Source organism: Vanacampus margaritifer, chromosome 2 (genome assembly GCF_051991255.1).
Source record: "Vanacampus margaritifer isolate UIUO_Vmar chromosome 2, RoL_Vmar_1.0, whole genome shotgun sequence".
NCBI classification, from domain to species: domain Eukaryota; kingdom Metazoa; phylum Chordata; class Actinopteri; order Syngnathiformes; family Syngnathidae; genus Vanacampus; species Vanacampus margaritifer.
The window spans coordinates 40,146,423-40,161,503 of record NC_135433.1 but is presented as its reverse complement, the minus strand read 5'-3'; the positions used below and the strand labels follow the sequence as shown (position 1 = coordinate 40,161,503).

General features: G+C 37.7%; 1 protein-coding gene across 11 annotated transcripts in view; it reads right to left on the bottom strand.

Moving 5' to 3' along the window:
* Positions 1–391: 391 nt before the first annotated feature.
* pard3ab (par-3 family cell polarity regulator alpha, b) overlaps positions 392–15,081 on the bottom strand; it is a 156,327-nt gene continuing 141,637 nt past the window's right edge. For 7 of the 11 annotated variants that reach the window (XM_077559901.1, XM_077559904.1, XM_077559907.1 and 4 more), the window contains 3 exons: positions 9,240–9,369; positions 6,361–6,497; positions 392–3,946 (listed from right to left, as the gene is read on the bottom strand). In XM_077559901.1, the coding sequence (XP_077416027.1) occupies positions 3,583–3,946; positions 6,361–6,497; positions 9,240–9,369 (631 nt within the window). In that variant the 3' untranslated portion in view covers positions 392–3,582. Of the gene's footprint in view, positions 3,947–6,360; positions 6,498–7,380; positions 7,557–8,622; positions 9,370–15,081 lie in introns of those variants that run through there. The other 4 variants (XR_013291439.1, XM_077559909.1, XR_013291438.1 and 1 more) reach the window with 3 other exon arrangements.

The following is a 15,081-nucleotide window of genomic DNA, read 5'->3' as shown; positions in this document are numbered from 1 at the left end:
CCATTACATTTACCATATACAAACGGTGTTTCCGCCCAACAGCGACAATACGCTAATGAGGCAGTAGCAACGTCGGGAACAATGACACCAACAAGTTTTAGCATTGCTGCTAACATGGCTCTATCAAAATGATAAACCTCAATGCTGCGATAAAATAAGCTAACAGTGGCGCTATCAAAAATACTAATGACGCAAATAACAGTGATAGCAATGTTGCTAAAAGGGCTAGCAATATTGGTAACAATTTACAACAAATATACTAATGTTCAAGACAACAGTGGTGCTAGCCATGTTGCTAAAATGATATTGTCGTAGGGCTAGCAATACTGCTAATCAAGACACTAGCATTATTGCCAACAAGAGGACATGCCAAGTGACAACAATAACAATGTTAGCAAGAAAGTACTTTTTATTCTACATTTTGATATGTACACAACAAGTGACTTACAATAACATGACAAAAGAAAAATAAACAATTGCACATCAGCTTCCACTTTTCATCCTACTTAAAAAAACAAACCCAAAAAGTCAGGATACAAACATCGCTCCAAAGTGGCCTACCTGGGCACAGTGGCGCTGATAGTCCAAACAAAAAGGAGAAAGGAGTACCGGGATTTCATGAAAATACTATAGTATTAAAAAGACATTACTCAAAAGTCGTATCCTTCTGCTTGTAAAATGTGACATCATCATCATCATCATCAGGCACTTAGCTATGTTGCACTCCATTACCGAGATGACCGCAGAGACCTGTTTTCCATCACATCCACAAACAAACTTCATTTTGCCCGTTCAACTTGTTTACACGCACAAAACAGAGGAAAGACATTTAAAAAAAAAAAAAAAAAAACACTGAAAAGTTTCACGTGTTCAGAGTAATATGTTGATGCTAACTACCGATCTAGCCTAGCCTGGAACGCAAAGCATGATGGCAAAGTTCAATTCAAAAACGTTTATGGCTTCTTTGGAGAGTTCGAGAAATTAAACGTATTTGACTTAATACATTATTAGACATTTCTCTTCATGTTAGTAACTTAAGCTTAGCTAAGCTTTTAGCAGCAGCAAAGGTAATATTTTGTCAAAAACAACATGGAATGGCATTAACTTCAATCGGGAGAGACTGACGTGATTAGCAAAGATGCTAACAAGGTGGTCGCGTTGGTAAAAAGGCGCTAGCAGCGTTGACAACAAAGACATTAACAGCGGTCCTATCAATTTTATCCACAATACTAACAATGAGCCTCATTCACCAACAGCGCATGCACACAAATGTATGCTTAAATTTGTGTGTACTCTCGCTTGATGCACAAATCAGGGATTTATCAATACAATATTGATTCTTGAATTTGTGCATGCTCTGTAAACAAATTCAGAATAATCTCAGACTATGCGTTGGCATTTAAATAGGGAAGTTTTTGGAAAAAACTTTCAACACATCTTTTACCCAAAATGCATGTGTTCAAACTAGCCACTTATCCATCCATTATCTGAACTGCTAATCTTCACAAGGGTCGCGGGCATGCTGGAGCCTATCCCATCTGTAAAAACTGTAAAAAAATAACACTGGAAATGTGTTTGTAAATATGCAATCGATCTTGAATGTGCCTCGAAATTTACAGTTGTCAAGTGACAAACGACCATCATAAACAGCAGAGGCGAGCAAGTTATTCTTTCAAAACTTTGTGATAATCTGAATTATATATTTTTCATCGCTTAAATGCTAATTTCATTAATTTTATCAAGTAAAAATGGCTGTTAGCTGTTCTATATTGTTACAATGTATTTTAACAACTTCTGCAGTGGTTGCTCATTCTCAGCTCTGTATTGTATTTTTTCCATACATGATTTGAGAACCACATTCTCTAAATTATACATTTGAATTAATTAAATTATGTTGTCCGTTTCTGTGTTTAGCACGCTTTCCGATGACACCAATCTTTTGAAAATAGGGTCACGGTTAAATTATTTTTCTCTTGCATCTTTAAAAACCTCACATCCACTATACGTGTCAAACAGATGGCCTGTTAGACAGAAATAGGGGCACATTTTGTGCTGAATAAATTCTGATGAACTCACATAGGCATGGCGGTGAGAAAAAAAAATTGGCCGGTATGCACGTGTCATGAATCTGGCGGTGATTTTGCCAATATGCTGGCTGAACTTGTGTGCAGAGTAACAACATTTGCATGCATTTATTAGTGAATGAGGTCCAATGATGCTAACATCAGTGCCAGCGACGTTGCCAACAATTATGCTAACAATCAATGTTACTCACAAAGCGCTAGCAGTGTTCCTAAAATAGATGCTAACAGCGGTGGGAGAAACATGGCGAACAGTGATGCTAACAAGGTCCTGACAATGTCACTAACAAAACATTAACAGCTAACAAAGCCACAATGAAGTCGCTAAAAGGGTGCTAGCACTGTTGTGTGTTAGCTGGCGACACATGCTAGCTAGCTAACATACTAATGCCCGATTGTGTCAAAATGAGCTAATTTGTGGTCGTCTTTGCGTCTGCTTCTTTCTTGTGATGTGGGCAGCAGGTGGCTGGCGATGAAAAATTCAGTGGAGAGAGCAGCTTGTGAAAGGAAGCAGAGGGGGGGGGGGTGACAATGAAGTGGGAGAGGGGGAGGATGATGAAGGCTTGGAGGTAGGCTAATGAACAACAACATCGACAGCCCGGAGCGGCAAGCAGGCCAGCGAGTCGAGCCCAGAGTGGAGGCGAGGATTAGATGGGGGGTTAGGCAGCACATCAGAGCTGTCAACACTTCCTGGCAGAGCCTCCTCCACAGAGACAGCACCTCATTCATTATTTATGAAGGGGGAGTCACCCTTTTATCCATCTCATTTGGGAGACAAATCTTATTTTGGGAGAGGGAACAAGAAGTTGACCGAATCAGGACATGCAGGTCGCGGCGATTAATACGTTAGCAACACAAAAGCCAACACGTACAGGGGTTACCTGTACGTTTTCTCTTGTCTGGGGAGATCTCTTCTTGTGGAAGCTGGAAGAAGACTGAATGTAGTATAGCACTGAATAGGAAAATAAAAATATAAACCTTCAGAAGTCCGCCATTGTATTCTTTTCTCAATAGCAAACTCTTATTTAGGTAAAACAGGCAGTAGTAGCTTGATATGCAGGCTACATTGGTTAGCATAGCATCGAGGCAGCGAACACTAATTAAACATCTGTGGAAGAGGAAGTTAAATGTAGATATGTAGGCTATGCTGGTTAGCATGGTAGCTTAGCTTTCAGATGCAAAATAAAATTAAAACCCTTCACTGTGCAATTTTTTTCCTATTAACTCTTGTTTTGGTAAGATGAACCAGAAGTAGATCAAATGTCACGATCCAGGCAAGCTAGCATGTTAGCCTAGTTTTGAGGTGGAAAACAAAAAAATATGACGCGAATTGTCGCCAGGAACAAAGATGAAGACAAGGCACCAGTTGTGTGCATCAATCCATGCCTGGAGGGAGGTTCGAACAACGGGCCGCAGAGTTCCAGTTCACAGAATGGATACCGTTCACAAGCGTGTCATAAAATGGACGCCTTGGACTCGAGGCTAAGATGGGCGCTAACCCTCAGGAATAAAAGAGTCGTCCTTTTTCCGAGCCGATGCGGTTGAGTCTGGCGAGCTGCGAGGGCGAAGGCGGCACGTCGTGGCGGTACGGGCCCTTGGGGGATGCCACCGGGGAGGCCAGCGGGTCCCTGGGGGAGGCCCGGTCTTTGGCCTCCAGCTCTCGCCGCCTCTGCTCCTGCCGGAGGAGCTCCTGTGCCTCCAGGAGGACCCTGGCGTTGACGTTGGCCACGCTAGGGAAGCCGTTGCGGGAGCTTTGGTAGCTAGAGTAGCGAGGATTGTCCTTGGCCGTCTGGAAAACCTCGCCGGCCGGGTACGACTTTTCCCAAGAGTCCTGAGAGATGGAACTGGGATTCTTCCGGGGTTGGCTGAAAACCAAAATAAACCCAAATGTGAAAATTTAGACTAAACAGTGGAAGTTTACTCTAAAACTAGTCATGAAATGAAGACAATACATCTTGTGTATTTCAAACAACCACACGACTGTTTTCCGCTAGCTTAATGCTAATAGCCTAACACAAAATGCAAAACAAACACAATAGACAGGCTAACAAATAGCATCAATAGTCACAATGTTATGACACTTCAAGTAACAGATTGAGGTAAAAATATGCGATATAGTGGCCATACTTTATTCTTATACTTGCACAGGGTTTTTAACACACTTCATAAAGTTATGAAAACATAATTTTTTTAAAGCATTCCTTAGTGCTTGTTGTCACTCTCTTGTGGACAAGAAATGTATTGATGATACCAATTTGAAGAAACATGAAATAGTTGAAATAACGATTTAATTTTCAGAAACTAATTAATTAATTATTACCTTTTCTTTAGTAATTTTGTGTTCATGATCAAGGTTGGGTAATCCAGGTCCACAAAGTAAAAACCCTGCCACAGATTGGCTTTAGCCACAGGTGCTTCTACTTCAACTGGCAGCTAAACGAGCCCGTTGAGTTGAAGCAACTGCGGCTAAAGCCTTCAAGCTACTTCAGGGTTTTTACTTTGCGGACCGAGATTCCCCAAGCCTGTTTCACAATAACCTTCCCCAAACTTTTCATTCTCTGCATCGGATTTTAAAACGGCTAATAGTAACAGTTTGCAGCTAACAAAGAAACTGAAAATTAATTATATTGAGGAAATGTTCATAATTTACACTTAACTGTCCAGTGCACCTACGTTAGGGAACCCGTGGAATTGCAGTAAAAAAAATAAATAAATAAATAAATAAACTCAATTAATACAAAATACATTAATAATAAATAAATAATAAAGGAGAGGAATGTCAACATGAATGAGCGCCACCTATGTCACCCTCGACCAACAATAAGCGTATTTATCAACCAGCATGAACTGAACACGTAATAGGTTGTTTTTGTTTTTTTAATTAAAAAAAGAGATAAATTGGGTCTTTTTTTATGTTGTTGTGTAGCTTACATTGGTATTTTAACTCATTCACTGCCATTGACGGCTATTGACTTCAAAAATTCATTCTAACTATTTCTATTAGTTTTACATTTTTTCCACTTTTGTTAATAAAAGTATGCAAGATGAGTTTTTTTTGTATTAGAACAGATATCAAATTTGTGATTAATCATGAGTTAACTAGTGAAGTCATGCGATTAATTACGTTGAAAAATTGTAATCGCCCGACGCCCCTAATTTTTAAAATATTTTTTTCTTTAAAAAAAAACATTAGTTTTTTATTTTATTTTAAAAATTAAAATCGAGAGTGAACTAGTGAAGTAATGCAATTAATTCCGTTCAAAAATTTTAATTGCCCGGCGCCCCTAATTCTTTAAAAAAAAAAAAAATCAAAATTGTGTCTTTTTTTAAATTTTATATATATTTTTTTTAAAGAAAAGATTATAAAATATGGGCATCAGGTGATTAAAATTTGTAATCGTAATTAATCGCATGACTTCACTAGTTAACTCACAATTAATCACGGTTTTCATACTCTTGTTAACAAAAATGGAAAAAAAATGTTAAACTAATAAAAAATGAATTTTTGACGTGTGAATGAGTTAATTTGTGGTTAAATATGAGTTGTCATTAAGAATGGAACAACTTGTTTGTAATGTATGAAAAAGGGATTGACCCACTAAAAAATGAGTTTCAAAAAAAGAAAAAAAAAAGTTGTCGCCCTCACACACGTTTCTATGTGAGCATCAAGCGTACACGTCTTATTTTCTTCCTTTCAAGTCAAGGGACGGGGAACGCCGCTGCCTTCGCCGCTGCCGCTATCTGTTGCTGCTCGCTGAGTCGCGTCAGAAAAGAGAGCTTGGGGTTTCTTCTCCCGCACGCTCCGATACTTTACAATCTTCTCGGTCGTCACGCTCCCATTTCATTTGGACAAAGACGGCCGTGCACGAGCATCAGGGCGGTGAGCGCGCACGTGACAAACATATGAACATGTACCAATAAACATGAACATGCAAGAACATAACGAACATGCACTCATGTACACAGTCATAAACGTGAACATACATGAACCTATACGGGTATGCATTAACTTACATGACATATACAGCTACATGAACATACAGTGCCTTGCAAAAGTATTAGCCCCCCTTGAACTTTTTGACCATTTGTCACATTCCAGGCTTCAAATATGATAAAAAAAAAAGTTGATTTTTTTTGGGCGAATAATCAACACCACGTGGGACACAATATTCGGGCTAATACTTTTGCAAGGCGCTGAAATTATACGCGAACATACATGAACATCAACATACATGACGCAAAGAAATGATGGCGCATTCATTAAGTTTTGTATTCTTACCGTGGCAGCGAGCTGTACTGCCGCTGAGCCTGAGTGAAAGAATCTTCCTGCCTCTGACGCTGCATCTGAACCTCCACCGAAACCGAGTGACGACCCGGCTGCTGCCCCGCCGCCGCTACCGGGCTGGGACCGTTGGACTGGAAATAACATCATATGACATCATCATTATGCGATATTTGGAAAATTGACCAAAATATGTAAATAAAGTCCATTTGTGTCATTGTCGTTAAACATTTGCAAAGAAACTTTTGACCTGAGATATGTTCATCTAATAAATTACAATGAGATTTTTTTTTTTTAAGATATTATTTCAAGGCCATCTTGCCCAGTTCTACCAACAGTCAATAATACCACTTAAAAACATGGCCTGTACACTTACAGGGTTTAATATATTGTTTTCTTTTCGTGTTTAATTTTGTTCCCACCAAAGAGTTTGTGATGTTTTGCCCACAATACATCTATAGAAGAAATATTTGTTTTGATTATAATGCTAAGATTTTTTTTTAAACTTGTTTGGAAGGAAAATAACCACATAGTAGAGGTGAAAAACAAAAAAAATCTTAAAATCAAAAAGTACATTTTTGCAGTTGAGAATGTGACTTAAAACATGGGCTGTAGTTATTTAAAAAAACATTTTTTTAAATGTTATTTTCCAATAAGAGGAAGCACATTTTTCCACGTCATTGTATATAAAGAAATATTACTATTATTCCTATGGAAGTTGATTGAAAGTTAATGCTGGAAAAAACATTTTGAAGTTTGTTTTGGCATCAGTTGAAATAAAAGCAAATCTATGAAGAAAAAATAATCAGTTGAAGTTGTTACAAAAAAAAAGTAAAAAGGAATTTTTATTTTAAAACCGCATTACAATCGTAACTGTCAATGAAACTTAGAGAACTTTTAGGTATTTTACTTTTTTCCACAAGTTGTTTTCATATCATCTGTATAGAGAAATAAATATTCCTGAAGAACTTAATTCGGGAGAAATTTGGTATCAAGAAGAATAAACCACGCACCAAGTGGAAATAAAAACACAATTTTATTTCAATGGTATAGCCTGACAGTGAAGTTACACGCAGTCACTTACCAGACAAAGATGATGTCATGATGTCATAATGGTGGTCAGGTGACAACAAATAAGACAGGAGGGGGCGGAGTGAAGGGAGAAGCATGCCAGACAACTCGGACACAAGTTACTGAGGATGATGATGATGAAGATGTTAGTCAAGGTTAATTCATGGACTTCAAACACAACATCACGCCCATATAAGGACACGGGTTGAACTCCACCTCCTTTTCCTGCACGACGTTTGCAACCTGGACAAGGCATGGAGCCAATGCTTCATAATTTTTGCTACAAAGCAAAAAACAAACATGCTCAGGTTTGATTTTGGTTGAAAACAGGCTTGGCTGCATCCTAATAAGAATAATAATGCATCACTTTTCAGTAAAAAATTGGTTCATTGATTCATCATAACGAAAATAGTATTTTACCAATATATTACTAAACACATTTTTCACTGTATTAATGAATTAATAAAATATTCATGGTGTTCCGTGAAGGTGCTAAAACAATGAAAATGTGTCCTTTTTTAAAATATATTTTTCCCATTATTTTTTAATGTATTATTGATTTGTCCCCGACAAATAATAGATAAAACAAAGAACATTAGTAAAATAAAAATAATAATAATAATTTTATGTATACATTAAACACATTTGCATTAATTTTATTCATTAGTGAAATTGCATTTTTAAATGTACATTTCATTAATTTAAATAATTGGTGAATTAATTATTGGTAATAAAATGAAGTCAAAAACTAAAAGTATTTTACATATAAATTCACTTCATTAAATAATTGGTTAATCAATGATAATCAATTTTGAAATAACTTCAAATTTAAAATATTTTAGTATTGAGAAACTATTTTGTACAAATGGTTGTTGGTCACTGTGTGCCTTGCAATTGGCTGGATGGATTTTCATATTTTTCCCTTTCAGCTCATTTACAAATGAATTGAAAAATATTGTTTTTTCCTGGAGCATTCTTAGCATAACTCATAATCAATTATATAGAACCAAACTCACAGAAAACAACCATATTAAATTTCCTAAATCCGAGCAGGGAGAATCCGTAAAAGAAAAACAAAAGTCCTAACACCTACGTCAAAAAAAAGTTGTCATTGTCACAATTCATTGCTTTTGACAAGCATGAGCACTTCCAAACATTTGTTGTCATTGTTCTAAAAAAGTCAACGTGTCAGAAAAAAGTTTTTATTTCGCAGACACAAAAGAGAAGAGTTTTTCGCCTCTCGTTGACTATCGAATATCTAAGACAGCACATCGACAAACATAAAAAACTGGATATTGAAAATGTTGACTAAAAACACAATTGCACACCACAAAAGTCAAATTGTGTCTGCTGTTGAATATCTAAAAAGAAAAGCGAGTTCATCTCATAATAATTTTAACATTACGACAGCACACAAACATTTTGCATTAAAATTGGCTCAGAAATACAAATAATACACGTTTGCTCATTAAAAGCTTGAAAAGGCAACAAAACACAACTGATAAGAGTTGACAAGCACACACACATTATTGACATACACAGTTCCTCACTTACACATACACGCAAACATACTTCGCTCAAAACACATTCACAGAAAAGCTGACAACTTGGTGGGCGTGTCCATGTGGATGATTGACAGATACAAAGGACCAATGGGATTAGTGATGTGAGCATGCCGACAGTCCGAAGGGGTGTGCGCAAGCTTTGTTAGCGTCGGGATGATGTTCGGTCATGGCTCGTCGACGGTTAGTGGTGGTTAGCGTCCTGTCGCTAACCGTGTTAGCGGCCCGACATCAGACACTCACCCATGGCTGCTCGAAGCTGAACGCGCGCCGGCGGTCGTCGTCAGCGTCATCGTCCGAAACGTTTTGCGCCTGCTGGAACTCCTGCCTCAGCCGTTGTATCCGGTCGTGGTTGCTTGGGGCCACGCGGTTACTAAAAGGACACACAATGAGCAGTCAGTCTGTGTGTGAGTGTGTGTGCGAGTCTGATCATTTGAGAAAGAAAGATGAATGAAAGAGTGCCTGTAAAGTGATTGAGTGTGAGTCTGAGAAATATAGATGACAGAGTTGCCTTGAGAGTGAGTATGTGGATATGAGAGAGTAACTAAAACGGAGTGAGTGTGATAGTGTGAGAGGGAGAATGTGTGTGTCTGTATTTGAGTGAGTGTCAGTCAATGTGTGAGTGTATAAGTAAGTCAGTAAGACATGAGAGAGAGATGAGGGTCTGAGAGTGCCTGACTGATTTGTGTGAGTGAGTCTGGCAATGCGTTTGAATTAGTGTGCTTGTGTGTGCATCTAAGTGTGTGTGAGAGAGACGAGTGAGAAACTGTGAGAGCGTGAGTGTGAGGAAGTGTGTGTCTCAATGTGAGTCAGTCAGTGTGTACGTTTGTGTATGTGCGTGTTATTGTGTGAGATGAGTGTGAAAGATGAGTTAGTGATATTTGTGTATTTGTGAGAGTACGTTCATGTATTTGCGTGAGAAAGACAGAATAGTGAGTGTGTGAAACTGTGGGTGAATGAGAGAGTGCATGTTTTTCAACGTGAGTGGGAGTTTGTGCTAGTCAGTCAGTATAAGTGTGAGAGATGTGTGAGTTGTGTGTGTGTGAATCTGTGACAGTGCACGTCTGACTTTTGTGTGAGTGTCTGATTCTGAGTCTGTGAATGTGAATCAGTGTATGTGTGAGACAGATGTGTGAGAAGAGTGCGTGTGTGTGAATCTGTGACAGTGCACGTGACTGATTGATGTGTTTGAATCAGTGTATATGTGTGAGAGAGATAAGTGAGAATTTGTGAGTGAGAGTCTCTATGTAAGTCAGTCACAGTGTGTGTGAGATGAGAGAACGAGAGAGATGAGTTAGTGTTACTGTGTGTGACTGTGTTAACGGTGCAGCATGAGGGATAGAATAGTGTGCGAAATTGCAAGTGAATGAGAATGCATGATTGTCAATGTGAGAGTGAGTTTTGTGTGAGTGAGGGCATGAGTGTGAATCAAGTAAACAGTGGTCAACAAAAGACAGTTTGACCCCGTAACAGACCATTTCAATTGTTTGAAAAGCTTCCTGACTTTTCATGTCAGTGATCGTCAAATCAGACGGCACCCCTAATCAAGTCTGCATATCAATGACATCATTTATGTAAATAAGGCGTGGAGACGTCGTAAAAGTGACGCTCAAATTAACCAGCACAAACACTCCTTTGTGCTGCATTTTCAAATATGCAACATTTTCATGAGGACAAAAATGAAATTCAACAACAGCTCAGCCTTCATTTTAATGAATACACTTTTTAATTAAAGGACATTGTAATTAAATGTTTAATTAGGAGAAAGAGGAGGATGAAGTCATGGCATGTTGTTGAACGCTAAATCAAAATTGAGGAACACAAACAGGACTAGACAGACACACACACTATCACACTCACACACTACTCTCACTTTATTTCACATTTTTTTAACGTGCTAAAAAAAAAGAAAAAAGATAAGCACTTTGAGATGTGTTCGTGGCGTAACGGAAATAAATGATGCTGATGTTTGTGCTTTTTACCAGCGGGTCCTTTTGGTTGCGTGTTTACTTTCAAGCGTTGACTCAGCGCCCGCACTCGACGGCGCCCGTGGAAGTCGTCCGCCCCCGCCAGGCGCCGCTCGCCGCCCACGTCCAGCGACCGGGCCGCTGCGTTGCTTTCAGAAGGCCGGTCGCTGGCGGGCTCTCGGCGGTCGGCGAGAGCGCAGCCTGCCTAGCGCGCTCAGATGGCGTGCCATACGCGCTAACTCGCGCTTAGCCTTTCCGCCGCTCCCCGCTCACGTGGCGACTGCTCAACTGTCCAGTCGCCAGGATGGCCCGTGTCCATTCACAATTCGCAATTTGGGTTACAGTTTTTAATAGTTCTCATTATTTGATGTCATGTTTGTTGCTTTGCTAATGTTTCTGTTGTGCTTGTGGATGTTCTCATTCATTCAAGTCATTTCTATCTCATGGCATTCAATCGCTCTAGCTGCTTCAAACATTTTTGTCAAAACAGTCGGTGGATTTTTCCTTGTTTTTTTTCTAATATTTTTGCCTTTTAAAATTTCACATTATAGTAGAAAATATTTTCCCTAACATTTTTAGACGTTTTAAAAAAAAATTTTTTCACATATTTTTCCAAAACGGTATTTGCATTTTACACAGGAAATATTTACATGGCTTTCTCATTTGATTGTATTTCATTGTGTTTTCTGTCATATGTATTTTTGATTTATTATTATTATTTATTTATTTATTTTTTCCCTAATGTATCTTTTAGTTTAATGTTTTTTATGTATTTATTTTGCATTGTATCGTATTTTTCATATATATATTTTTGTGAAATATTTTGCATTATTTTACTTATTTTTTTAAAACTTTTTTTTTTTAATATATTGTGAATAATATAAAATGTCGCAATATTCTATAATTTCAGGAGGGGGGGGATATTTTTTTGACTATGCATTTAATGTGTAAATATGGTATTTTTGTGTTGTACTTTTTTAAAAGATATATTTTAATTTGCTTTCTCCTTGCTCCTGGTTGACTGAATGTGTATTTTTTTTTAAAAGAATAAATATTTTAGTTTTGTGGGGAAACACAATACGTTTTCATTAATTCTGCTTATTTCCGAATCCTAACATGTTTTTTCCCTTACATTGTTCTGAATTATTGTACAAAATGTGTCAATGTTTTTTAATCTGACATTATTGCTATGAATTAGTGTACAAAATGAGAATTTTGACATTTTTACAATATATATCAATAAAAAAAATTGCCTAACACTTTTATTTGTTGAATATTTAGAATGATTGTCTTCCATTTTTCTTGTAACATTTTGACATTTTGTTGTCTTGCTGTGCAGACTGGGATTGGATTTCAAATTGAAATTTATCGGCCATCCGCGGTGCCGGAAAGCCGCTTAATGGGCAGGGAAAGCTGAGGAGAATCCGGATGACCCGCGACTCAACGTCTTGTTGATACGAGCGCCGTTAATCTCTCGGCGGTGTTAACACAAACACGCCTTGTTCAGCATGCTAATCCTTGGCTAATTGTTAGCATCCATCCATTCCCGCGTGTTCCTGTTTGGAAGCAAAACGTTGCCCCGGTAACGCAGAATGATGATTGCACAAGGCAGCACAAGTGACACGTTTTTGCCATTGGAATTCTATTTCATTCAAATATTTTTAAAAATATTGTAAGTGTGAATTTTCTTAGTATGGTTTTTAGTTTTGGTTTAATCGTTCTTAAAATTTGGCAATTTTTCTAGTTAATGTGTACTGTATGTTTATATTTGTTTGTGTAATATGTTTGCGATCTTTGTTAAAAATGTTACAAACTACCACCCTAAACACACACACACACACACACACACATTGGTGTTTTTTCATCCAATATTTTTTTTATTGAATCTTTGTTTAACATTTTGAATTATTTTTGAACATTTGGTTTACTATTTTGGAATATTTTATTACATATTTGTTTTGGATAATTTAGATTTTTCTCAAATCTTTACATTTTGTTTAGTAATTCAGTAGTTTTAAATTTTTTGTTTTTTCATTTGTTCCAAATACTTTAGAATTTTTCTAAGAATTTTGTATTAGTTTATGCTTGTAATTTTAACATTTGTCTGCTCATGTAATATTTTGTAATTTTTTTCACATTGTTTTTCATCTAATATATGCATTTGCTTTTGATTGCGTTTTTTTTAGAATTTTTTTGGTTGACATCACATACACACACACATTGATTCGTGTGATATGGCTTTTCTATTGTTAAGTGTCACATGACCCAGGCAGCTTGTCGGTCACCTGGGGAGACGGTTACCAAGGCAACAGGGCTGCGATGTCACTTGCCGGCTTCGCTGCGGCCCCTCCGGCTGGCGGGTTGCAGCGTGACAATCGGTCAGTGTGTCAACCAGCACCAGCTTGAGTAGAGCGCCGTTAATGACTACACGTCACACTGATAAACTATTTCATGTTTAATTCATTTCTTTATAAAAGGTTTTCCAAATTCTTGAAAATCAAGTTCTTTAAAGTTGTTCAAATAATTTCAAATCTTAATATATATATTAAATATATATTAAAGTCCTTCGAAGTGTTATTAAGGTTCATCAAAATACGTAGTTTTTTTTTTTTTTTTTTTAATTATTCGACATGGTTTAAGTGAAGTTCTTCAGTTATTTTGAGTTTCTTTTAAATTATTTTGAATATTTAAGGTCCCTCAATTTTTTCGCATGGTAACTGGAAATGTTTACATGACTTACTCAAACGGTCAGGTAGCAAAATGGAAGGGTTTGTGAGGTATTTGGTGGTCAGCAGTAGATTATCTTTAAATCAGCCATGAAGACCTCAATGTCTTGTCTACTCAAGTGAAGAAGTCTCTTGTCGTTTATGACAGGTTCAAAATTCGTCTTAAAAACAACTTCATTGAAAGAATGCTTTGACTTGTGTCAAAGCTAACTTTTTTATTTTATTTGGCTTTTGGTTGGTCACAAGTAATCATTTTATAATTTGAGTGGGCAAATACTCCATTCTCAATTCTTGAATACAAATCTGCCTTTGGAGATAATCTGGTACGCAGAGTCCAATTTATCCCTCCCCCCCCCACACACTTTTTTTTTTACACTAAACCTGACCTGCACCAAACTACTCTTAATTTGAACAATCAATTTTGAAGAAACAAAAGGTACATACTAGACTACTTTGGGCATTACTGCTGGATTTCTGTTATCACTTATCTGACACCAAAATCCATCATTCCCAAATCATGACAGTACACACACTGAATCCAATCGAGCAATATTTTTGAAGGAGACAACAGGCTAACAACAGATTTCCTGCTGCATAAAAATGACTACGGACTACCTTGAAGGGAATAGACTGACTGATTGTTCTCTTTACATTGACATTATTACACAATGGCACCACACCAAATTAGTCAAACAATCCAGTTTAAAGAAGTTTTTCAAGCAAGAGCAGGGTGCTGCTACATAAAAATAACTATGGATTACTTTATTCCCCCCTTTTCTGACACCAAACAACTAATCAGCTATTAACCAATGATGTCAGAGCTCCAAAGAGTGCATTTTAATGATATTTTTCAAGAGAGAGAGATGACATATTTCAGGGAGCTAGACGCCTTACCCCATAAAAACAAGCCTCCCCCCACCTTGCCGTCAAGGGAACGACACAGGGCGGGCATCAAAGATGGAAAAGAAAAGTCAAAGGGTGTCAGCGCACTGAAGCCTTCACGCTTCACGCCATCCCTCCAGAGGACGTCTGCTGCTGTCTGGAGAAGATATCCCAGGATGGGAAGCGTGTTTGAAGGCTGAGCGGGGAGGCAATGGCGGCACAAGATAAAGGAAGCGAGGAAGCGAGGATGAGTCCAAGGAAGGAGGAAGATAGTAGAAGTGCAACAGGAAGGAAGTTGGAAAGAGAACAGGGCAAAGCTGCAAACAAAAACACGTTCTGGTTGCGTACATTCCAACCTCCTCCCTTAGCTATCTTAAATATTAGTAATCGTCAATTTGTCAATTTTTTATTTTTATTTTTTACAAAGATGTCAATGGAAAATGTGGTTTATTTTTGTCTCTGGCCTTGAACCATCAGATAAAAAAAAATGTACTTATGAAGCAATTATCT